Raw genomic sequence first — 26,386 nt, forward strand, 5'->3', positions numbered from 1 at the left:
TGTAGCTTTTTCACTAATGGGCGGTCCTAACGGCTATAAAAATAGCCGCATTCAGAATTTTAATGTTGATTATTTCATTTCGGATTTGCATAATTTATTGAAAGAAACTATCAATATGCTGAAGGGACTCGTTTCTAGCATTCAGAAAAGTCAAATTGCGTAATTCTCTACGACATTAAACTCTGGAACATTTTTCGCAAAAACAAAGAAGGCTTCACTTGATCTCGATTACTGTGAGTTTCACACAGCGAAAAGTGCACAAATCTAAGCAAACTGTTCTTGAATTGTAGTAAACTGAGGATATTTCCCTACGATTTGCAAACAACAAATCCTAATAGTTCTTTAGAAAACTTTTAGAGCCATTATAACGGCTGATATTGTGCAATGCTCTCCACCGTTGTTTTTATCCCAATGCTAATGACTGGCAGCTGTGACGTAATCGCTCTTGTCGAAAGCGTGCAGACGACACAAAACACATCTGCTCGCAGTGGCGATACAATCCAAACTGATTCAAGTTTTGTTGAGAGGCTTGTTTCTACCTGATTTCGTTTGTAGCTTTTTCACTGATGGGCGGTCCTAACGGCTATAAAAATAGCCGCATACAGAATTTTAATGTCGATTATTTCATTTCGGATTTGCATATTTTATTGAAAGAAACTATCAATATGCTGAAGGGACTCGTTTCTAGCATTCACAAGGACCAAATTGAGGAACTCACTGCGATATTCACCACTTTTCGGTACATTTTTCCCGGACGATTTGTTGTACAGCAGCAGATATTTTGTTCTCTTCCTTAGAACGCGTTCTGATTCTTATCACTCTCTCAGAGGGTAAATTTTGAAAAGGCACCCCACAGTAAAGTAAGTCGTATTCACGACAAAAATGGGTTGTATAGAGGTACAGTAAAGTAAATTCCGCATAATTCTTTAGGAGTATTATTATGGTTTTAAGAAGAACCGAATAGAAGTCTGGAATAGAGAACTGGACCCTGAGTTCAAGACCTAAATTTAGATCCAATAACAGACTCAGAATCCTGTTTCAGTCGCTGCTGGTTCTCGCCTTGGTGGCCAGCAAGCGAATGAGAGATGCGACCTGAGCGTTTGAGGTTTTTATTAACCACGCAGAAGGTGCATTCTCTCTCGCTGCTGGTTAACTCCCGCTGCTGCTGCTGGCTGGTCCTCGCGCTTCGATGGCCAGCAAGCGAATGAGAGATGCGACCTGAGCGTTTGAGGTTTTTATTAACCACGCAGAAGGTGCATTCTCTCTCGCTGCTGGTTAACTCCCGTTGCTGCTGCTGGCTGGTCCTCTCGCCTTGATGGCCAGCAAGCGAATGAGAGATGCGACCTGAGCGTTTGAGGTTTTTATTAACCACGCAGAAGGTGCATTCTCTGTCGCTGCTGGTTGATGATTCCACTCCCACGACGTCCGCTTCCATCGAACGCACGAAAAGAAATGATGGATTTTCGACCACGGTTCCCCTTTTATACGCATTCAGTTGAAGATATGTGCCTGACTATCTCAAAAACGTCGTCCTTGCGCGAAAAACCCAAGCGAAAGTAAAAAGTTTTCCGCGTTGTTTTCAAATTTTAAGAAAACTTAATTTTTGAGTTGTTTGTGGTTATCGCACACTGTTCAAAATATTATCCTGAATTCCTGATCATATTTTTGATGAAATGGTGAAAAAATTATGTTGCTACCATTAATACAAGTCGAGATATTCGCGATTAAGTTCTGCCCATTCTTCCATATGGCTAATTTTGAAAAGGCGCCCCATAGTAAAGTAAGTCGTATTCACGACAAAACTAAATTTTAACGATGAATTGCGCTTTTGCTGAATATGCGTGCCCCACGCTTCTTTTATGCGAACCGTACACCAGAGTCCTCACCAGCGTGCACACTTCGGAGAAAATATCTTCATACACCTAGGAAAATTTCAGAGCTCTGCTCTATCAATTTGGTGTGATATACTGCTAGAGTTGCAAAGAGAATAAAAACTCGCTCTCATGATACGTGCACACTGCATACGACGTAAGAGTGGGGGTAGTTGGAGTAATTTACTTAAGCTTGAGCGCCCTCTCCTGGTTGGTACTCCATTACTGATCGGGATTAGTTTGAATTGTACAGAGATTTCCATATGATGAGACCTGGAACTAGCTAGATAGATAAATGAAGATCGACTGTAGTGGAAAGGAATGTAGTTCACCACAACTGAGAGAACGAATGCAAACATGACCACTATGGTATAAATGAGTGAATAAGATTTAGACAAAATAGTTGATTCATTTTAGTGACACATTTAAATCATTCGAAAGCTCTATATAACATATAAAGTACGTGTATTCATAATTTTTTAGATTATATCAAATCATTTTGAATCACCAAACAAAGGTCAACAAACTTCACGAACGTCTTGATTGTATATTTATTCCACTATATTATTACTATTTACCACGAAAACGGCTAATTAATTATATTGATTTATCTGGTTGATACAAACAAGTGTATTCCTAAACCGTTTTTGGAAAAAAATCAAGTTCCCTTAAATTCCACTATGAAGAATTTTGACTATATTTTTATAATACTAACGTAATAGTGACAGACAGATACCAGTATTTTGAATGCTATTTGCACTCATCATCAGTGTATCAGTTTATTATTAACGGGTTTTCGCGATAGCTGAAGCTAGATGAAAATAAAAACGAAATCATATCATCAAATTGAATGGAGAGATATTGTAGTAAAATAGAGTAGCTTGAGGTGAAACGATGAAAAATCTGACAACTGAAGGGAAAAGCAAGATCCTGCATCTAGGCTGGTGCTATCCGGAGAAAGACTCCAGTCCCTACCTTTGGAAAGATCACTAGATGGTCACTGACGAATCGCTACTTGAAAAAAAAAATGGTACAAGCGACGCGGACGAATTGAGCTCACCAGCACCGGAGGTAGAGTTATTTTTCACAAAAGAACTCAAGGACAGTAAGGACACTCCGGTAAGGACAGAGGTGGAATTAGATTGGTACGTTCTCCAGTAGCAAGGATGGCTTCAGATGTCAATGCTTTTGGAAAATAAGAAAAAAAATTGTGTTTTGTTATACACTGTTTTTTAAATATATATGAAAAAATACTGTGCAAGTCAAGAAATGGTCTGATAAGCATTATCCAGGCTTTGTTCTAAGCGAATCTACAATTATTTACTAATATGCTGAATTTAAACGTGGTCGTGCATACACCTAAGATGCATAACAAACTGGTCGTCTTATACAATTATACTGGGCAATTATACTTTTTATTTGAATCTAAGTTTGTGAGAATCGGATCAGCCGTCTCTGAGAAAAGTTAGGGCACTTATTATCATTTTGTTCCACATATCGCCCTGTAATTCCGGAACCGGAAGTCGGATCTGCATGAAATTCAGAAATTACGTATGGGACCAGAGGACCTTTCATTTGAATCTAAGTTCATTGAAATTTGTTCAGCCATCTCCGAGAAAAATGAGGGCAAAAAATGTTACATACATACACACACATGCACACACATACACACATACAGACATTTTACGTTCTCGACGAACTGAGTCGAATGGTATATGACACTCGACCCTTAGGGTTCCGGTTCAAAAGTGGGTTTTCACATTGATTGAGTGATATGCGAAAAGGAGCTTGCTAAAAATAAAATTGCATCGAATGATGAGGTAATCGTTGAGACCTAGGTTAATGAGAAATTGTGGTGGATAAGAAATAAAGAAATGTTTGAATGGTGTTGGAACAATTTTATTGATCTTCAAGGAGAATACAGGGTGATTTTTTAAGAGCTTGAGAACTTTTTTAAACAATAAAACGCATAAAATTTGCAAAATCTCATCGGTTCTTTATTTTAAACGTTAGATTGGTACATGACATTTACTTTTTGAAGATAATTTCATTTAAATGTTGACCGCGGCTGCGTCTTAGGTGGTCCATTCGGAAAGTCCAATTTTGGGCAACTTTTTCGAGCATTTCGGCCGGAATAGCCCGAATTTCTTCGGAAATGTTGTCTTCCAAAGCTGGAATAGTTACTGGCTTATTTCTGTAGACTTTAGACTTGACGTAGCCCCACAAAAAAAAATCTAAAGGCGTCAAATCGCATGATCTTGGTGGCCAACTTACCGGTCCATTTCTTGAGATGAATTGTTCTCCGAAGTTTTCCCTCAAAATGGCCATAGAATCGCGAGCTGTGTGGCATGTAGCGCCATCTTGTTGAAACCACATGTCAACCAAGTTCAGTTCTTCCATTTTTGGCAACAAAAAGTTTGTTAGCATCGAACGATAGCGATCGCCATTCACTGTAACGTTGCGTCCAACAGCATCTTTGAAAAAATACGGTCCAATGATTCCACCAGCGTACAAACCACACCAAACAGTGCATTTTTCGGGATGCATGGGCAGTTCTTGAACGGCTTCTGGTTGCTCTTCACTCCAAATGCGGCAATTTTGCTTATTTACGTAGCCATTCAACCAGAAATGAGCCTCATCGCTGAACAAAATTTGTCGATAAAAAAGCGGACTTTCCGAATGGACCACCTAAGACGCAGCCGCGGTCAACATTTAAATGAAATTATCTTCAAAAAGTAAATGTCATGTACCAATCTAACGTTTAAAATAAAGAACCGATGAGATTTTGCAAATTTTATGCGTTTTATTGTTTAAAAAAGTTCTCAAGCTCTTAAAAAATCACCCTGTACATTGAAGTACAAAATCGAAATTTGGAAAAGAAGTGTGATTAACGTGTTAACTTGCTTCTCCTATTTCGGCTAGTAACTTAAAATGCGATAGCATCCAGACAACGCTGCTCTAATAACTAAATTTTATCACTGGAGGACATGGGATAGGAACATGTGACTACATTGAACAACAAAAAATTACTGCGACTTGAAAAACGTAACATATTAGCAGACAGATTTTTAGGTAGTGCAAGGTGATGGCCATTAAAACTTACTTTTGCTAAGCCGGAAGCTTCCAATTCGCTGAGATTCAAATAAATTGTATTAAGGTCTCATAAACGTTCATCGAATTTCATCTGGATTAGACCTGCGGTTTTGGAATTGGTTGAAATATTTTATCGCAGAAAAAAGGATCAAATTTCCAGAACGAACCTAAATTTCGTGAGAACTAACTCGTCCGAAAGTAATTTCTTATTATTACGTGTATTCAGTCTAGGATAGAGAAAAAGCTTCTCATAGTAATATTTCGCTTATTGGATGGAAGGATTTGGGACGTTTTTTTCTTGATATTATATAGATTGTTAGGTTTTGCCTTCTTTATAGAGAGTACACAGAGTTTCTGGAAAATTCAACTTTTGATCGGAGCCTTGGAAATCGCTACCATTATTACCATTCAACCCAGCTCTAAAAACATCTGCATGTGTGTGGGATTTATTTGAAATCTCTTATTGGATCATTATTCAAGTTGGAAGATAAAATGGCGGCCACTTCATGTGTGTTGTTTACAAAGAAGTCGAGATTATGACTAGACCGATTTTGATCAAACTAATCGCAAATGAAAGGTCTTGTTATCAACCTAAACGTTATTGAATATTATCCAGGGGTTTTGGTAGTTCCGATTTGGTGTGCAGAGTGCACAAATTATATTATTACGTTTCATATTATTACGTTTCGTCTTCGACTCATCAGTGTATCAGAAGATTAGGTTGAACTGCTGATGCAAACCCACGAATCAACAATCCACGAATCTGCTGAGTAGGTTCATTCTGGTTCCAAAGGTATAACAAAATAAGTGGCACACCGCATTCTTTTTATTATATCCCTGTTATGATGATGCTTAATGTAAAGTCTTTTCTGGAGAACATGGTCAACTTTCGTGAATGTTGGAAACAGATCTCATTGGTTCGGAAGCAACGGAGATTATTCTTAGCTCGATTTTTGTTATTTCCAGAAAATTTGATCAAATTCACTCTCTCAATTTGAAATAATAACAGATCTTAAAAAAGAGGCGATTGCCTTCTTAAAATTTGTTTCGAAAGTAAGTAAGTAAGTGTGAACTCGGTTTTGCCAATAAATGCGTCAGAAATCTGTCGAACTGTAAAAGTATTTGCAACTACGGACAAAAACCCAAGGTTTTTGATACAAACAAGACTATGAATGGGAGAGTGGGAAGCTGACCCGTAATGCGATAGAGATGAAAATATCAAAAAGGGAACTCTGGTTAGTCTACAAAGTGTTCAAATTCAAAATATAAGTTCAAGAACTCATCGAAACCGCATTGGAAATTTTTTTCACTTATCATTTGCTAATAAAACAAATATCTGAATCCTGAAACGGAAGTTGAGTCCGTATTGATTTTATTTGCATTCTGTGAAATTATGAGGCTTTTCATTTTGATTTTTATATATAAAATTAGTTAGGCTATTTCTAAGAGATCGATAGAACTTTATTTTTAGAAGTCCAACCCCTACTTTTTATTTTTCACACATTGGAACAGTTTTAAGAAATGTGCCCTTGTTTTAATCATTCATCTCCCTGCAGTTTAAGAATCAATATTCAGATCCTATTTTATAAAGAATTTTTTACTCTGAAGCTGGCTCAGATCGTAAGACACTGGTTTTGAAAGGTAATTATCATATATACGGTGCAAAATGTGAGACTTCCAGCCCTTAGCTCATGAAGTCTATTCAAAACAGAAGGTCAAGACCACAACGAAATGTGGAGCAAAGTTTATGTTCTTGCTTTATATTAAAATAATTGAACAAACTTGTTCTTATTGCCAACAATGTTATCCAAGCAGGAACCTCAAATATCAATTCACGGATAAAATATATAAGTTATCGGATGTCATACCACATCGTGTTTTGGAACATATAATAACAGTGGCGATAATAAAGTGTTCTTAGGTCCATTAAGAATTTGAAAATGTTGGAACAATTGGTCGTTAATCATGTTAAACGGTTAACTTTACTAATTCTCAGATTAGTAATTCAATTCAAAATATGAATTCCACAAGTTATATCACTAATCATCAACTGTGGATTATGAATCCAAATGCATTCATTCTATGTTCAGAAATTTACGACAGACCCTGTCCAGAATGATAAGAGTTCGAAATAAACTCCAGATGATCGGTAGTCCTAAAGGTTAAAAGTGATAAGAAAACTAAGAATCTCAGCTAGATAGGTTCAATACATGCACCGCATTAACGATTCAGTCTTGAGTGACGCGGTTAGCAGAGTTGTTTTCAAACTGCTTTGCAGATCTTTGTTTCTGTTAGTTTAATTCCTGGTCGGTGTTTAAATCGCGCATTTCTTAAAAAAAGAACAAGTGATAAAGAAATGTCTGAAGTGATTGAGATGATTTTGATTATCATAATAGTCACATTATGCTTTCTAATGATTCCGTTCAACTTGCAACCAAACGCCGTAATCGAAGCTCGAAAAAAGTTTGATATCTTCATTCGACTGTACGACAAACCCTATAGGCACAATATGCGGGAATACGATCGTCGGTTTCAAATATTTCGATCCTCGCTGAACAAGATAGCGTTTTTAAATGTTCATCGCATGGAAAACGATACTGCTATTTACGGTATTACACAGTACGCTGATTTGACAGATCAGGAGTTTTTGCAGTGGAATCTATCTGTTTTAAAACATCAAATGGGCCCCGGGCAGATATTGCAGGAAAAAATAACTCCATTGGATAAATTTATCATCGAATCCAGTAGTGCCGAAATGAAAGATGCTATAATTTTCACACGAGCTAAGCGATCTCTTCAAATTTCGGATTATTTACCAAAAGTAGTTGATTGGTAATCATTTCTGCTACAATGGTTGGCCAATGTATACTGATATCGCTCAATTATGCTTAATTTTTATTCGAAGGCGAGAAAAAAATGTTGTTCCAGCTGTGAAATCTCAAGGAAATTGCGGAGCTTGTTGGGCTATCAGCGTCATGGATACAATTTCATCACTTTCTACAATCAAGAAAAAACAACCTAATGTAACAGACTTGTGTATAGATCAGGTAATCAATTGCGCTGGTAATGGCAACTATGGATGCGACGGTGGTGACACATGTAGATTGTTGGAATGGTTGCAAAACGAGCAAATTGTGTTGAATACTTTAAGTGACTGTCCGACTACTCTCTCGACCGAGAATAATCCTGCATGTAAATTTGGGAAAGTAAACGAACAAAAATTCTTGACTGTTGGAAGTTTTTCGTGTGTCAGGTGAGCATCATCACAGAAAATATAACCCACCTCTTAGTATATTTTCTCATGAGCCTTATGGAAACTATTTAGAGTCCCTTTTCCCACAATTAAGCTTATGAACGTAATCCCGAAGGGTAATTTCGTCAAATCATACGATTGTCTTGAAATATATTCGACTTCCAATAATGAAAACTTAACTGTATCGATGTTCGAACCCATTTTGTTGGCCCGTAACCAACACATACACAACCTGACATAAATGAGCCTGTTTCATATATGTTCCACTGAATTCAGGATGGCGCTAGTGTACCTAAACAATACTAGAGTGACTATAATCAGAGTGGCGACAGCTGTTCATTTGGAATGACAGCTACCAGTTCCACACGCTTAGAAAAAGTTACTCAAAGTTTGAGTACTAGTTACTCGTTTTCAAATGATACATGGAAACGTCAAAAATTGAGTAGTTATCATCAATGATATTGAGTAACTCCTACTCTAAATTTGAGTTTAACGCAAAATCTTGTTTTATAGTTACTATTCGCATTCGCGAAAAGTCTAAAAGTTGCAATAACCATTTGTAGCAACAGGTTGTATTTTTTGTTAGTGAGACAGGGTGAGTCGATCAACACAAACGGTGTTGTGTCTGCAAAAACCGGAATGATCAGCTTCGTGTTGTGCTTTAAAATGGAAACGAATATGCTCAAATGTCATTTATGAGGAATAAGTGTATGATTGGTGCCTGAGCATAACACACTACTCCAAGCGACCACCACTTGATATAGTATTGAGTTCAATTATTTAACATTTTAATACAATACACTCAGAAAAGGAGCAATTTTTTTGCAAATTTGGTATATGTGAAATAAAATTTCACACAAAATTTGAGTGATAGTTACTCTGTTTTTGTACATGTACGAATAAAGTATTACTCAGTAAATGAGTAGATTTTACCCAAATATCGTTTCCAGTGGAAGAACTCAAATTTGAGTAACTTCGGAGTTACTCTAAATTAGAGTTGTTCCACTTTTTCTGTAGATGAGTGAGACCTTACTCATTTTTGAGTAACTATTTTTAAGCGTGCAAACGAGCAAACGACCTGTCAATTCAATGTAAAGCTAATGGAATGTTTTGAATTGTTGCCAATATTACGGATGAGAAGTCGTCACTCTGGTTATAGGCACTCTAAACAATACGGGTGCAATGAATCACGAAACAAAAATGTTACAAGAAAAACCAGTACTTCATTACGTTATTTACGGTCACTGTGTATGCTTCCAGCAATATATTTAAAAGGAGCGTAATTTTCATATTGTGACTCACGCAAGAATTCCTGAATGAATTGTGAATGTTTCTAACAGCGCTGCATAGCAACAAGCTCATCAGTATCACACGTCATAAATCTCCAAACATGCGTATTATGTAATCTTTCTATCTTTTAAATCACTCTACCCAACGTCTTCTCTTTGGTCTTAAAAGATAACTATTAATAGTAATTGATAGAGTTCCAAATGAAATGTTTTTTTGAAATGTGGTGTGTAACTAAAGAGTACCTAACGTATTTAGTCATATCAATGAAAACGCAACCTTACTTCACGTTCATTGTTTATTGAAATGTGAAGTACTACTTTTAAACCTTCTATTGATGAAAAGAGAAAAATGATACTTATACTAAACCATAGTAACTTATCATCATAATTATTTTATAAATGTCAAAAAATGCTAGCAAAATTTATTTTACTTATTTAAATATAAAAATTAAAACCGCAGATTGTCGAAAAACAGATACGCTATTTCCAAATGTTATTCTATTTACGACGCCATTGTGGAACCACAGAACCAAAACTTTTACTTATATTCACGATGTATGGGAGCTGTCAAGTTGTCCACGGGTTGCTCGTAACAGTACACCTAAAATTTGACTTATACTCTTAGAAAAAATGAAATTCACGCTTGACGTAAATTCAAGCCTACTGTAATTTCTTTAGTGATGCCTTAATATTACATCTACTAACATGTAAAATGTATTATGCGTCTGTATCGATGTAAACTTCAGCTAAATTAACTGTGATGTTAATAATATGACTTATCTTTACATGCTTTGAATTGTGAATGTAGGTGAATCGCGAAGCTTCTTTTGTCATATTTTTAAGGGCGGAGCATGTAAGCTTACATGTCTGCTTGAAAATGAGATAAGTTTGACGCATATTTAAATCATTTCTGTAACAAATCATTCTATCATTTTACGAATTATGTTCTTATGAATTGTGTTATATGTGGATTTGCGTCACCTGTAACTTTCATAATTGTTTGCTGTGTAGACTTGACAAACTACAATCAGGCATTGTGTAAGAATATCACTTTTCGCACAGCACAGCCCAACTCCTTACCTTATCTAAATGTCAATCGAAACAGAAAGTTTTTTTGTAATTTTCCGTTAACTGAGTCCAAGTGTGAATTTGACTAATACGGGTCCTCAAAAAAGGTTAACAATGCAGAAGTTACAGCAGACAGAATTTCAACAAAAATGCAAAAACAATTTTTGAAAAAAACTGTCATTTGAGTAGTAACCTATAATTTTACAGATCAAAAGCAATAAATTTACTAATGTTTCACCTAGAAGTAGCCATTCTGGATATATTTAGATATGTAATTCAAAGAACTCGGATTTTTGTTGAAGTGTGTCGTGTGCCCAATTGATTTCATATACCTTTTTAGGTACAAGTAATTGTTTCCAAATTACTTCGAGTTGAGAAGAGTTCATGCTACAGAGTAACCGCTCTATTTTATAAATCAGTCTTCAGTCGAATTGGGGTCTCTCTGTTTTCGAAGAACGAATGGTTTACTATATTGAAGACGCGTGCACAGTAATATCCTAATCGGAAAATGTGAAGTATGATGATTTGTTACATATTTATGGAATTGCTCATTAGCTAATATAGCTGTATGTTAATTTAATATAATCAAATTTTCGGGTACTGAACCTTCAAGAGAAAATTTACAATTTTATATATGCATTCCTCATGTTCTATATAGAAGTATTCAAAATTATTTCAGACGAATTAAAGATGGAGTATACTGAAATAATGAGCTAATACTGCTCATAGCGAACATAAAAACTAATTGTTCGCTAGAACACTTAGTTGCATCTTTTGAAACTCATAATAACACTTATCAGTAATAATTTAATTCTACTATTTCACTAGAGGTAAAATGCTTTTTGGTTGATTTCAATCATGATAATACGTAGCTCTTAAAGTAATTTTATCGCGTTTTAGATTCCATACACAGAAAGAATTTATGAATTTTACAGGTGACAAAATTCTACAAACGATGCAATTCATTCACTACTTAACTTCTCAAATGACGCAAAATTCCATTCGTACAGAAATTTAATGGTTTCGAGTGTAATTTGCATTCGGCTAGCAAGTGAGACTGTATAAATTTATATGCACGATTCACCAGCCAAGCTGAGGGTCTGTCGACTAACTGGTGTGCTTTGTGATCTAATGTTTTTCGGTTCAACTCGAGTTGTTGCTGTCGATGTTTAGATTTTTATTCCATTCGTTTTGAAGTCATGTAATTTTCAAATCACACAATTTTTCATGTTCTTGAATATAAATTTGTGTAAAATATGATGCTCCATTTATGTGCATCTGATAAGATGTAAAATCACAAGAATTTTTTGATCTGTGTAGAAAAGCAGTGAATCGATTCTTTGTTCTATATAAAACGCGAATAAGGTCAATTTTCTATATTCAACTGCACGAAAATAGAGAATGTCAGCAAAATTCAATTTAGAATATACAGAGGTGTATGTTTAAGGGGTCAGAAAAAACATGTTTCAAAAAAAAATTTAAAAAAAAATGACGGGCCTATTGGCTGATTTTAAAAAAGTTGTCTTCCCATTCACACGATATCACTCTGATACATTTTAATGATATGTCAAATTAATCAGGAGACTTGTTTCCAGTAGTTCTTATTTTATAGAGCGAACGGACACATTCGAGAAATTAAGTTCCAAAGTTAAGGCGCTATAGAGGAATTGAATGGCTCGAGTAATGTCAAAGAACTGCATTTCCGAAATGCTTCGATGTTTGACTTTGAAATTTTGTCTATAAATCAAGGCAATTTTAAAAGAACGCATTTTTCGTAGAGAGCCACCCTTAAATAATTTTTTCGAGTACCACAAGCCTTACCAGCCTTATACCTCTGGGCAGTGTAAACCGCGACAATTACAGCTATATTACAATACGAACGGTTACCGAGTGTCATCTCTATCACAGAACTCACTTACTACTTTTGTATATTTTTGTTATTTCACAAATTAAAATTGTACTACTTGTAGTTTGTTGACATCAAAAACGGCCGAAACGTCGGATACATCATCACTATATAATACAATCATCGGCCTAATGTTTTAGACTCAGAGCTATACTTTACCTATACTAGAGATGTGCCGCTTTTCAAACACAGCTTATACCGTTAAAAATTACACCAGCTTAGTTGCACTTAAAACTATCTATAAAATCTACCACCGAAGCAGAATAACAACGGAGAGCAAAAAAAAATTATGGATCTCGTTATGCACCTATCAAACAAATCAGTTTTTATTCTCTAAATTTTAATCGATTGTTGTGTAATGAACCAAGAATCTGCGACTTTTATCAACGGCCAAATATAAAATTACATGAAAACTACACCAAGTGCGAAACAATTAGTGTTGGTAATCAACGACTTCGACAGTTCGGTTTCACATCTCATCCAAGTCAGTCGATAAACCAAAACCGCTTACGTTCGGGACAGAAGAAACCAAGTACAGTATTGTGTAGTGAACAATAGAACGATCTCGAAATGAGTGAACCAAACGAACAAAATCTACCGCCGGTACGAAAGAATACAATTATTGTTGACTTCAGACAGTGCAAAATTCGACCATCGATACGAGAACTTGAAGGTTTGTTTAAGGAGCAAATGCATCTTGACATTAAACGTGTGCATTTACTTCAATTCAATAAGACCAATAATGTTGTTCATATCCAGTTCTAAAAAGAGTTGGATGCAATTCAATTCGCTAAAGACAATAATGTGCACTTTGTGGAGCATGAAAATATCAAGTACAACATTCCAGTATATATGGAAGTTAGTGCTATAGAAGTGCGTGTGCATGATCTTCCCTCAAGCGTCATCGATCCTTATATTCGCAAAACTATGTCCCAATACGGAGAGATTCTCTCTATCGAAAAAGAAAAGTGGAAGAATTTTTCCCCGGCATTCTAAATTGCATACGTTTGTTACGCATGTGCTTGAGGAAGCCTATACCTTCTTATGTGACATTCGGTCAGGATACAAGAATCCTGTACAAATCACTTGTTACCTATGACAATCAGATGGCCACATGTCTATATTGCCAAAAAGCTGTTCACTACGGTAAGCCAAGTGATGAACCGGACAAGGAGACAACTATACCAAAGGTCAACGGTGCTTCCTTCACACCAACCTCAAGCAACCCCAGTACACCTGTGACAGTCACCAACAACAGTGAAGCATTCCCTTCAACGAAACCATCCAACGTATCCCCTATAGAACAAAGTACACCAGCTGCAATTAACAGCTTACCATCTAACCAACCAGCAACTGCAAACAATGTACAAAAAGGCGCATATACAGCAACTAGCAACGAAATCAATAATACCACGGCAATGGATGACGAGACGAACCACGAACAAACTGCCCCTCAATCCTCGCAGGAGGAAAATGAAAGCTCCTCTCCCCCTAGAAAAAAAGGTGACGAGATCCAATACAAAAAAAAATTATCTAAAAACTCAGCTAAATCGACCACGTAAAGCTTGTACGCAAATAGGCCTGTATAAAATATTTTTTAAATAAAAACGACTTCGACAAAAATGACAAAACTGAAATGAGCTCTAAATATGCTAGGAATTGATAGGATGATGTATAATGCATGTACATCATTTACACAATAACCCAGAGGTGTAAATAACCCCGTTTTACGTACGAAAATGTGAATCAAGATTACCGATTGTGAATCAAGAAACCGAACACCGTGATTTCAAAAATTGGATAACAAAACTCAAATTGCGATTATGTTTTAAATTGTGGGAAATGTTGAAATGAATTTGAAGACGTTTTCAAACACTAAGTAAAACCAAAATTTATCTCTTTCAAAACTCATTCGCTTTAAAATTCATTATAATTTTCAATTTAATACTGTGAATCAAAAAAATTTGCCTTTTTCCACCTCTGCAATAACCAAAATATAATGTTACTGTTTCATTCGAACCAAACCGGTAATAAGTACTATACTTCATATCTATTTTGAATATATTTAAACAAGTTTAGGATTTTTCAACCGGACAACAGGAAAGATATAAAAAAGGGTCGTCTTGTTATTAAAAATTAAAGTCCACCAATAGTAATATCATACAGTTTTTAGGTAAAGATGTTAGAGATAGCACCACAACAATATAAGGATATTATTTACCACTTTAGTTTCTGATGTCCGCAGTAAACGTTTTCTTATTTAATTCATAATTATTAAACCTTTTACAGCTTGGTCGACCGAGAGCACTTGATGCTTCGATACCTGGCGACTCGTGGCCCAATTGTGGCAGCAGTGAATGCAATTTCATGGCAATATTATTTGGGAGGTATCGTGCAGTACCACTGCGAGGGGCGTTACGAAGATCTCAACCATGCAGTGGAAATCGTCGGCTATAATCTGGAAAGCAACATACCATACTATTGGGTGAAAAACTCTTGGGGTACAACATTTGGTGACCATGGGTACATTAAGATCGAGATTGGTAAAAATTTATGTGGAATAGCGAATAGGGTTTCTTTCATCGAACTGGTGTAGAGCAATAAAACCGAAGATTTGTTCAATCATTGTGTCGCTGCTTTTATTTAGAATCTCATAGTTTTTGTTTCTTAACTTATTTTGTTGTATGTGTTTCGAGATATTTACATTAGTTAGTTTTTGTTATTTTTGTTGTTTATTAATAAGTTAGCTTAATTGTTATTGTGTTTTCATGTTACGAACTTTCTTCGAATTGCCATGCTACATACTTGCACTGTAGATGTAAACTGAGTTTCAATAAAATAGTAACTATGGTTAAAGCTTACTTAACAGATATCGTCAAAAATCGTAGCCCGGTATGTGAGGTCTGTTTGAGTTATTGGTAAAGTGTAAGAAACGATACTTTTGATCTTTTTCGAACAGATCTATATCATTTTCTGAGTAGGTCATATTTTAACCTGGAAACTTGATATCAAGTGAGATTCACAAAGTCAAAAAATCTTAAGTGATTAAGTTATTATTATTATTATTATAATTTGAGTGCAGAATCAAATTACGCAATGTTTTTGTTTCTTGATAATGACCTCATCGATTGCTTGAGATATTGAGAAATGGCTTTAAATGAAATTCTGAGGTTTTATGTTTATTGTTCATCACTTTTCATTACTTGAAATTTATTTAAAATCACTTGAACTAGGTTCGAGAATCCACTAGGCCGGTTAGCGAGTCTTCATTTTTAAATAATAAATAAATAATTTTAAATATATTGAACGATAAAAACCATTTTTCGTATATTTTCGTTCAGTGGATTGCCAAAAAAACTAGTTTGACTAGTTGAGTGCACAAGTTGAAAAAATTGACATATTTAAATAGTAACATTATTGGATGCTAATCTTAATAGCTTTGAAGGGAATCACGAAATAATTGCAACACTTACAAGTTACTCTTACTTCTTTCCTACTGGATAGAAAAAGATCAAATTTTCACAACTCCTCTTCGTTGTTTATTGATTACATTCAGTTAACTACCTATTTGTGTAGCTGGTCTCCAAGCTAAAACTGAGAGGGATATGAAAAGTGTTCACAGGAAATGATAAATTCGAAATAGATAATCGTTTTAAAAAGAAAAAAATCTGAATTCGCATCTAAAATCCTATTTTCAACTGTAGAAAACATGATACTGTTTTTGGTACAGCATAAAAAAAGCCGCAATTTTGAGAGGCCTTAGCATCACGCCGTTGTACCAAATATGTGCTGGAATGGTATAGGTGTATGAAAGACCTAAATAAAAGTGAAGAATACGAAAATGAAAGTGAAGATTGCAAAAACATGTAATATTTTTAGTTTTAGAACACTTGAGACTCTACAATGCACGTCATTTTTACCTCTTCGTAAATTGCATGTTCAAATATGATCAATCATATCTCAGGAATGACTCGATATTTTTACATAAAATTAACTCTGTAGTAGTGTCTATTAAAATAACAACATAAAGTTTCTGAATATGTAACTTATAGTTCATTTTCTCAATCCACCTCCCAAATGAAGAAGAATAAAACTCTGTTTCATAGTAGAAACACCTTTCTTAAACGTCTAGAATATTAGTTCTAATTAAAATATTCATCAATAGAAGAAATGGATCTGCCAATTAATAATTGCCAATAAAATCGTGATTTGCGGAAACTGTTCAACTACACTATAATAGTTAAGGTTATGAAATTAAAAACCAAAACAAAGTAAAGTCTTGGTACTACAATCCTCTGAGAAATTTCACCATTCTATTTCGACAAATTTGAAGGCGATTCTTCGTGCAAAACACTAGTGTTACGATCTTATTGACGCTTAGAACCCTTGCTGGTCGGAGCTCGAGCGTACGACAAGAGGCTTGTGAGTCCAGCGCCCAATACATTGAACCGCAAACCCACCTATCAAATGCTTAGAATGAAATTGGATGCTAACCAAAATTTCGCAACAATTGTATAAGTGCGGGTAAAAGTTGTTTGTTATGTTAAGAAAGCTTCAACCAATTGAAACTCAGAACGATTACATTCAAGACGCCCAAATGAATAATGTTTATTATGTATTATCTCTAATTTTTCGTGTATGTTCGTAGGCAATCTTCTCAATAATTAGCTACACATGTGTAGAATTATGACAATGATTATGCAGTGCGTGTAACCGATTAGCGGTTTAAGGCGAAGTATATTTTATACAATTATTTGACGCAATTCGTTTGAGATTTGATGTGCCAATTTCAGAAATTGAATTCGATTAGCCTAATATGCAAACTATGATACAAACAGTAGATAACATCACCATCACATTTGTTCGGCAATAATTTTAAAACATAACTAAGAAACGTTAAAATTCTAACACGCGCGGTTTTTCTATCAAGAGTAAAAAAGAACTGATTTGTATTTGTTACCCGCTATACATTGCATTCTCGATTAAAAAATTCCTACTTTTCGTTTTGATTCCTATCATATTTGCCTATAAAAAGTTGTATTTACATGCTACCGCTCCGACTTTTCCTAAAAAATTATTCCCATATAACATGTTTTGTAAGCCGTGCACAAAAGCAGTAGAGTAGCGAAACCATTGGTAATTATTGTATCGTTTTCCTATACAATAGAAATGAGCTGAGTAGGTGATTATTAGTAAATCGAAATCGAAGTGTTTCTATAATATCAATTTAATTAACAATTCTATAACGTTAATGCATGAATCGAGAGCATTTGTGTTTTGTAATGGTAATTTGATTGTGTTAAAATCAGTCTAAAGCGAATGCTTTTTTCAATTACCAAATGAATTTCTAAGTGAACGAATCAAAACGAGTTTTTGATATACGTCCCAGTTTCTATTGAAAAGTATCGTATAAAAATACGTTAACTTTTAGGAAACTATTGATTGCCACATTTTGTCGTTGAACTAGTTTTTTTTAACTCAGCTCGTAACTGACTATCGTGATTTGTGTTGTAACTAATACATTTTATTAAATTTTGTATGAATACTATATTCGTTCGAGTTTTGAAAGTTTTAAAGAAACTTTTAGTGGAAACTGTACAAAAGTGATTAGGAAGATTCAGTTATTTTTGTCGCTTGTATGTTGCTTTAAACATGTATGATTTTTCAATGATGCGATTGGTTAGGACTTTCTTATCATACGACTTGTTTTGTTTTTCTCACTTGAACTAAAGTTTGTGCTCCAAAGTGCTGCTGTCAATTGGATGTCTCGAGAATTCACGAATCTTTTTTATTCGAAAGGAATATTGTATATCTTACAAAAGAGATCTTATTTAAAATTTTTAGTGGACTACTTTTTATTCGTAAAAGACAAGGTAGAATTGTGAGAAAAAAATTCGAATATTTCTTCAAGCAACTTATTTCTTTCAACAATTTTTCGGTAGAGTATATTGCTTCACAAGGATACAAAAACTCTCGATTTAAAAAAGGAGGTCAAATTACAACTAAATAGAATGTTTATCGTTTTACTGCTGAAAATAATAATGTTAAAGTACACTTATACACGTAACCAAGACTGTTTCTTCACAAGTTGTGGTTGGCCAGGGCGAAGCTAAACAAAGCTGAGCTTTTGTACTGCAACATTATTCCTGAGGAATTTAATTCCGTTTCAGCTGACTTTGCAGTTGATGCTTACCCGATCAGTAAACATATTATAAAAGAAAGCAATTTTCGTAACAACTGCTGATACAAGTCTGTCCTCGTTAGTATTTGAAATAACGAAATTTTCGAACAATAATTCTTAGTAAAAAAATATTACTATCAATCAACTGAGATTTCTTTTGTCAACGGAAGGGAACTAATTATTGATCGCCCATCTTGGCATCGTGTTTGGAAACGTTTGTCTTGAACCAATTGAACGGTTATGTGCCCTAGCACAAAATTTGGCTAACCCCTAAATGAATTTATTCTGATTTTTATAGCTTTTACCAGTTTTAGATTTCAACAACCAATAGCTGGTAAGTGGCCAGAATGGTGACACAATTACATTACCATTCCGTTAGCATCTGGGCACCATTTGTTTGTTGAAGAGCTAAAAAAACAACTAATATACTCAGAAAAAAATAATGAAATCTACACGACATGTAATTCCATGATACTTTGAAAGAGACTTCAATTGAATCAAAAATTTGATTGAAAACCATCATCGATGTAGCAGTAAATTAGAATACCTTGATTTTTCAATGAATTATACAACATATTTTTACTTACGCTTTTAAAGTATATTTATTCATTGAAGTTATTTAGACGCATTCAAGTTTTACAGTCAGTCTTCGAAGTAAATTCAGAAAAGACAGAAATTTGGACGAAACGAATATGATTTGAGGTTTGCGATAACTCTCACTATCATTTGCGGATACTTTTGAATGAAAAACACTTGGGAATTATTTGCATGGAATTCTATGAAATTATTGAGTAGCCGCGTTTTAGATTCTTTTTCGTCACACTGTGCATTGGTTGTAAACAGTTTAATAATGAGATGCGACTAATGAAATTACATACATAAGGCTTTCGGTTTTCACACTAGTATACCGTTGACTTCTGTGTTAAATAAAATTGCTGCAAAATGGAACGTTTAAATATCGTGAATTCTAGAGAGTGATTGACAGCCTGCCAAATTTCATGAGCAGTCGGTCGTCGTCATCAAACAGATCACGAGGTACCTTGTCAACTACTACTGTTCCATTGAGTTGTCTGACTGATGACGCAGGAGAATCCGGGGCTAGAGAAACTCGCGTTTCCTAGTGGTAGATGAAGGAGGTGACTCAGCTTCGAGCAACCGGGTTTGCTCCGGGCTTTGTTTGGGCGGTGCAGGAGCTTTACGGCTTTTGGACCGTCGTTTTCGCAGCAAAATTGGACCCAATCCGTTACCACCGGGAATGTGTGGAGAGGGCGTTTCAGTTGTAGAGGGAGGATTTAAATTGCTTGTCGATGGGGCGGATCCGGTACTAGGGTTGTTTGTGCTTGCAGTTGAGGTCGGTACCAAAGTGGCCCCGGTCATGTCCCCGGGTGAGCTTTGGCCGGACGAGTCGATCTGTATTCGATTGATTAGTTCATTTAATAGCTCTTCAATTTTGCTCATTCTTTGTGCCATCCGTTGCATTTCTAAGCGAACATCTACTTTCATATCTAACACGGTTGCAATCAGATCACGCTGAGCTAGCGTTGAGGGCTGTTCTCGCAAACCCGTATCGTACGTATCTGATGTAGTGGCTCTGGATTGAGCCATCTCAATTTGTCTTTCTCGTTCGAGAGATAGATTCCGATCCATGTGCCTTTCCCGTTCTCGTTCACGCTCCCTTTCACGTTCTCTTTCTCTTTCACGCTCCCGTTGGATTTCTCGATCCCGATCCCTGTTTGAACTAGTGCTATCTAACAAACGATCCCTCTCCGTTGGTTGGCGCTCAGAGGATGGCGGCTTACTTCCATCACGCTCCATGTGTACCACATTCGGTCGTTCCCGATTGGGAGTGTGATCTGCCTCGCCGCTCTCATCGATAGTGTCCTGCCGGGCCAATGTTGCAGGGCCTGCTGACAACTTTTGGGTTTTGGGGAAAATCTGAAGACAATTGCGAAAAAGAGAAACAAAAAATTCGTTTAAAAATTGATAACACTACGATTGGGTACTACAACACTAGAAGCTACCTTATTGCCTTGACCACCATTACTACTTGAGCTAATACTGGCTCTACCTTGTGCACTCTCACGCAAACTTTCACGTGCACTTAAGCTTCTTGAGACAGCTACCTTTGTGCTAGTATCGCTGGCAGAATCAACACTTGAGCTACCGAGCAGCCGACCCCATTTACTGGCGCGAGCTCCTTTCGCGGATGGTGGCCCTGAAGAGGGTGATGGGGATGGCGACGGTGATGGGACGGTTGTTAGGATTCGACAGTCTTCGGTTAGGGTTAACTTCGCTGGTAACTGAAATTTAGTGGAAATAATTTGTTTTGTTGAATTGCGTCAGCTTTGTGACAACCATCGGTGATGATTTTCATTGCACCCTAAATTGTTCGGTATCAACCTTAAGCAACAAATGACGTGCATAAAGCATATTGAAAATAAAATTTCAGGATTACACATAACGATGTGAGCATAAAAACATTCAAGCTATGTGATGGATTAGTGTTGTGTTTTTGGTGTATTTTTCGTACATCTTCTACTAGACAATCAAGGCAATGTGCAACGATAGTGACCATGTAAGTTTTGAGCAGGAATGTTGACTTCCTACTTCAGAATTTTATTACTACGGTTGTAACCAAATTTATAAAACCTGTTTTATCTACATTTACCAATTTTTGCTATCAGCAAACAACTCATATCTACTAGGTGTGCAACAACAAGGTGGGATCGGGTATGTACTATTAAATATATCTAAGTCACAACTTATTCTTGGTACATTTAAAATTTAACTATTTCCAGATTGTGTTATGATTTGTTAGTGTAATATTCACCTTTCCTTTGTCTGTATCTGTATCCCCCTTCTCAACGTCGCTATGAGTGAAACCAGTTTGTTCCTTTGTTCCTTGTGCATTTTGCTGAGCTCTTCTAAATTTTGAAAATATTTTTCTTACCAGGTGGTCTTGACTAGAACCCAGCTGCGGCTCGTTTTTCCTCCGCTCAGCCAACTCTTTCTCTCTTCGTACATCAGCAACTTTCCTAGCAAGAATATAAATGAAAATTGCATGAATTGAAAATTGCTAGAATTGTACAGATTGAACTTGAAAAAGAAGCATTTGATTTGATTTCAATTAAAAGGTTTGATCGATTTACACTAATTCTTATTGGGCCTATTTTTGTCGTAACACTCTTTACCCGAATAAACAATAACAAATACATTACGAGCAACAATATACTGTATGCAATAAAATTGGACTAATTCAAATGGCGATGCAAAAATGCAAAAGATTATTCAATGGAACAAACTTTCCTTCGCTACTATGTTTATTGAACCTTGTACAAAAACGCTTCGATGCTCTACCGGGTAGCCTAACGTAAGTTAGCAGGAACCATAACCATGGTCAACGAAAAGATGTTTGTCAATTTTTTTGTGGCCTTGATCAGTTGCCTAGCTTCTGATACTTTATTGACCATGAAATTATTGGATGATGCATACCTGTGAAGGATGTTGAAAAGGTTTGTGATCATCAATATCACGTTTATCATTAGCTTCTTAGGTCTATGTTCTCTTGCGTTCTTTTGAGATAATGGGCCGACACCATATCCTGCCAAAGTATTTTCTCCTTTGCGTGATACTTTTTGATTTAGGCGGAAACTTCCGACTAACAGTTCGTACTCTATATCACTTCTTGATTGGATATTCTTTTCTTGCTGATCGTCAGTCACAGGCGGAGCTTCTTTAGAAACTTGATATGAGATATATATTCGACGCCATCAACTATATCTTTGCTGGGATGCAAAGTAAGATGGAAGGATGATTGTTATTTTTTATAACAATAAAAGTGAATAAATTCAGACAAATTCTAGGATCAACATATTCATCAAGGATCGTTCATAAGTCACGTAGACCAAAATTTGAAACATGGCGTGTCCTCATTTAAAGTGCGTACGGACTCATAAGTTGTATCATAAGAGAATATTCAAATTGTATCATAAGAGAATATTCAACAAAAATGACTCACCGATCTCTTTAAACTATCAGTAAATCAAATCAAATAAAGTATTTGACTTTTTCCATGCTCGTTTTCATCAATTTTATTACCATATCCAAATGTACGATATAAATACTTTTAACACTACTAATAATGTCTTGTACAACGTTTGGAACAGTATTTGTTTGCGGAGAAATTCATTAATTTTTTCTTCATTTCTTCCGCAGAATTAACTTTCTTAGGAAGTTTCCGAAGCACCTGCTTCATGATGGCACAGTACTTTCCAAATAGCCGCAGTTTTAAGGCGTTCGGGTGATTGATTTTTTCGGCACGAAGTTGACCTCTTTATCCTTGTACAACTCCAAACCATTTAATCCTAATGGCACGGGTGAAGCGTAGAACTGTTGTGTGATCTTAGTATTAGAAGTAGATGCATTTGGAGGCATTCCTTGATGTAAAGCAAAGTCTAGGCATTGCATTCCTTTTGTGGAATTTGGCCATTCTGTTTCAACAGACTTAGTGTACAGAATCATTGCATGGCTAGTACTATGGATCCTACTGACACTAAGAATCCTTCCAGGTCGGGGCTCGAACATACCACATCTGGTTTGTAAGACCAGCGTCCTATGCATTGAACCGCCAACCCGGGACAATTCCTTGATGTATACGTCCCTATTGAGCGTACGGATTGTTATAATGTAGTGCTCCTATTTCCACATAAGCAAATCGCCATATCATGTATTTATTGGAAAATTTTGACATCTGGTTTCTTACATTACCTGGGTCGTCAAATTTATGATGGGCAATGAAAGCAGGAGTCGTGAAAGCTGCCGGAAGTCTGTTTTTACGTAGTATCATCATCCATATTAGACAATGCGGTTTTATCAACAGATGTGTGTAGAACTTCCGTGCACGTGATTTTCCTACCGTATTCTGCCGTTCATTGCGATTCGGTGCCTCTTGAACTTTGAAAATTACGTAAATATGAAATATTTTGGCAATTTTGTTGTTAAAAGCAACTAATTCAGAAACAGTAAAATGAACTAGGCGCAGAGCTAATTTGCTATTTACGCAGAGTGCAGAGAAGATTTAAGTGTAATTCAAAATCGTTGTGTAAGTACGATAACGAGCAAAGGAAGGAGATAAATTTTAGAACCATGCCGAATCGCCCACATGATACATAATATTCCCGGTGTGGGTCAGACAATTAATTTAATCAACATTAGCTTTGAATGTATGAAAATTTAGGGGTTTTACTTACATATGTAACTAGTTCGTGCAAAATGCACAGTATTAATTTTCGTGTTTCGTCCTCGACTAATCAGTGCAGTTGCAGTTTAAATTAAACTACTATCCGAATTTAGTAGTTTATTTTAAACATCAAAATACGACCAGCAAGTCGCAACTCGTTTATTTTCGATACATCAGAAAAAGTATTGTGCTTCAGAGCAACAATTTAAAAATCGGCAATCAAATAGAATAAAGTTTGCTACTGCTTAGTGGTATAAATAAAGTGCTACTGCAGTCGCAGGTGAAATACAAAACATGTAGTCAGTGGCGTACCGAGGAAATTTGACGCCCGGGGCAAAATAGCAAAATAAGAGATTTAGCCGCCCCCATCGTTGGTTTTGTGACAGCTGAACTCCATCCGGAAAGATGGCTTAGACGAACTAAAAAAAAGGTCCCAAGGATTGCTTTACCGCCCCCCTAAAACGTTGTGCCCGGGGCGAATGCCCCCTTCATTCAAATAAAAGATTTTTTTAAAGTATCCCTTAGTCATATTTATGAAAATATGATTAAAATTCATCTTCATCACACCACTAGGTGGATTAAAATAGGCGTATTTCTCTCTTTACTCTTGCATTTAAACGAGGGCTGCTTATTGGTCCCGATACTAGATTGAATAATAAAATAAATAAATAGATGTTTTTTTTAAATTATCGTTTCTAATTTAAATTTCGCATGCCTGAATAAAAGGGAGATAGTTGGCATCACTGGGAGTACGATGCGGTGTCTAAGCGCTGCTCTCAAGAAAGTCTAATTTCAATGAGTTGTTTGATACGTATAGTTAAAAATTCGACCGAAACAGTTATTTTGAGTAATAGTGCGGATGTGGCAAGTGTATGTTTAGTAGTGAGATTGTCTCATTATATTTCTCCTAAGTATCGAAAGTCAGCTTTTGTTTAGATCATATTGTTAACCAATACATATCCGGATCTCTTTTCCTCCCTACTAACACATCTTCTATCCCGTGACGCTCGTGGAGATACAGTGGTACCCGCGGTCTCTAGAAACAACGAGTATCGGACTAACATTCCTTCCTTTTCCTCAGTAGTACAACCTTTAGCAGTAGACGGCGTCGTTATTAATCATTTTATGAATAGTTAGGAGTGAGTGGGTATGTACAGTGAAAATGATTTGCTTCTCCCAAACTTCATATTTATGGTTCATTGAACATTTCCACTTATTCAGTCAATCACGAAGTGCAACTACGGAAGATCTACTTCAGTTCAGCCCAGTTCAGCTTATATTTCGCATGCCTGAATAAAAGCGAGTTTTGGATTATTCTTAGAAATAATCTTTAGGGCTAGGACTGTCTATCAATTAAATGATGAAACAAACAAATGCCTTCTTTGATATCATCGATTTTTGAATCAAATTTCGAAAGATTTTTTTGAACATTTAAAATCAGGTTCAGCTTCAATGTTCGGCAAGAACCCAATTGCAAAGAACATGACTTCCAAATACCTTGGGATCTGGTTCGACACTAAATGTACATGGGAAGACACATCAGGTATCTGATAACAAAACGCAAACAAAGAAAAAAAAATCTTTGAGGGGTTCTCATCAGAAAGATTGTTTTAAATGATGTTTTAAAGAGGAAAACTTGAGTATATTGCCATGATTAAATGAATGTTTTGAATAGTCTATATATTGCACTATTCTTCCCGTGTGCATATTTTCCTGCATTTTATGCGTACAACCACTTAATCGGGGTAATTAATATGCATTTAATGCTATATGCCATGAAAAACAGTAGTTTAGTACAACGCCTTCTTGTTAAATTTACCGAAAATGTTAAATTAATCGAAAATGTAAATATTTATACTACATTATTATTATTTAAACGCTTACCTAAATATCAAACGATGCCTCAAATTATAAGTCAGAACTAAATTCCTTGCAAAACTGTTCCCGAAACTGGAATAGAAGTCTAATACTTCGAGTAATTTATCTCGTTTTATCGCATGTAGATCACAGTAAGTTAATGCTCGTACGTTGGCAGCACTTTGCCCGACTGCAGAATCTTTCCAGAAAGAATCTCCAAAAACATCGCCCTTACCCAGAATAGCCACCACTTCATCGTCCTGTATCACTTCTAGGCTTCCGGTGACGATGAAACACAAGCTGTCTATACTTTCACCGGTATGATACAACAGATCACCTAACCAAGAAAGAGAGAAAGAGAATCAATAATTGTCTAATTCACACAAGAAATAAAGATATTCGTTTTATCTAAAAAATAGTCTGCTTCCATACCTGGGGCGGAGTGTGACATGCAAAAATGCATCGCTAACGCTCGTAAACAGCCATCTGAAGCAAGCCTAAATGCTGGATGTTCGTTAAACACTTTCCGATTCAGGTGCACACAAATGTCTGCCTTCATGTCTTTAGGGCAGTAGTTCAAAACCTGAATTAGCATAAACAAAGTATTAGCAGAGGATGGTATTCGTTTT

The 26,386-nt window shown here is 35.9% G+C and overlaps 2 protein-coding genes across 2 annotated transcripts in view; one reads left to right on the forward strand and one right to left on the reverse strand.

Annotated features, from left to right (window-relative positions):
- Window positions 1–7,210: 7,210 nt before the first annotated feature.
- Window positions 7,211–15,102, forward strand: LOC131432922 (cathepsin O-like). Its single transcript, XM_058599516.1, has 3 exons — window positions 7,211–7,796; window positions 7,870–8,217; window positions 14,770–15,102. The coding sequence occupies exons 1-3, from the start codon at window positions 7,321–7,323 to the stop codon at window positions 15,074–15,076; spliced, it is 1,131 nt and encodes a 376-aa protein (XP_058455499.1). The 5' UTR covers window positions 7,211–7,320; the 3' UTR covers window positions 15,077–15,102.
- LOC131432920 (potassium voltage-gated channel protein eag) overlaps window positions 15,094–26,386 on the reverse strand; it is an 80,365-nt gene continuing 69,072 nt past the window's right edge. The window contains exons 14-18 of the mRNA XM_058599515.1: window positions 26,190–26,340; window positions 25,785–26,094; window positions 21,492–21,696; window positions 20,683–20,961; window positions 15,094–20,596 (exon numbers count right to left, since the gene is read on the reverse strand). Of these exons, the coding sequence (XP_058455498.1) occupies window positions 19,760–20,596; window positions 20,683–20,961; window positions 21,492–21,696; window positions 25,785–26,094; window positions 26,190–26,340 (1,782 nt within the window). The 3' untranslated portion in view covers window positions 15,094–19,759. The remainder of the gene's footprint in view (window positions 20,597–20,682; window positions 20,962–21,491; window positions 21,697–25,784; window positions 26,095–26,189; window positions 26,341–26,386) is intronic.

This window comes from Malaya genurostris, chromosome 2 (genome assembly GCF_030247185.1).
Source record: "Malaya genurostris strain Urasoe2022 chromosome 2, Malgen_1.1, whole genome shotgun sequence".
In the NCBI taxonomy this organism is placed as follows: domain Eukaryota; kingdom Metazoa; phylum Arthropoda; class Insecta; order Diptera; family Culicidae; genus Malaya; species Malaya genurostris.

Excerpts from the sequence above, each read along its gene's own strand:
- LOC131432922 (XM_058599516.1), top strand. The coding sequence starts at position 7,321 with ATGTCTGAAGTGATTGAGATGATTTTGATTATCATAATAGTCACATTA. Across the intron at positions 7,797-7,869 it reads TTACCAAAAGTAGTTGATTG|GCGAGAAAAAAATGTTGTTC; the intron begins GTAATCATTTCT and ends TTTTATTCGAAG. Across the intron at positions 8,218-14,769 it reads GGAAGTTTTTCGTGTGTCAG|CTTGGTCGACCGAGAGCACT; the intron begins GTGAGCATCATC and ends AACCTTTTACAG.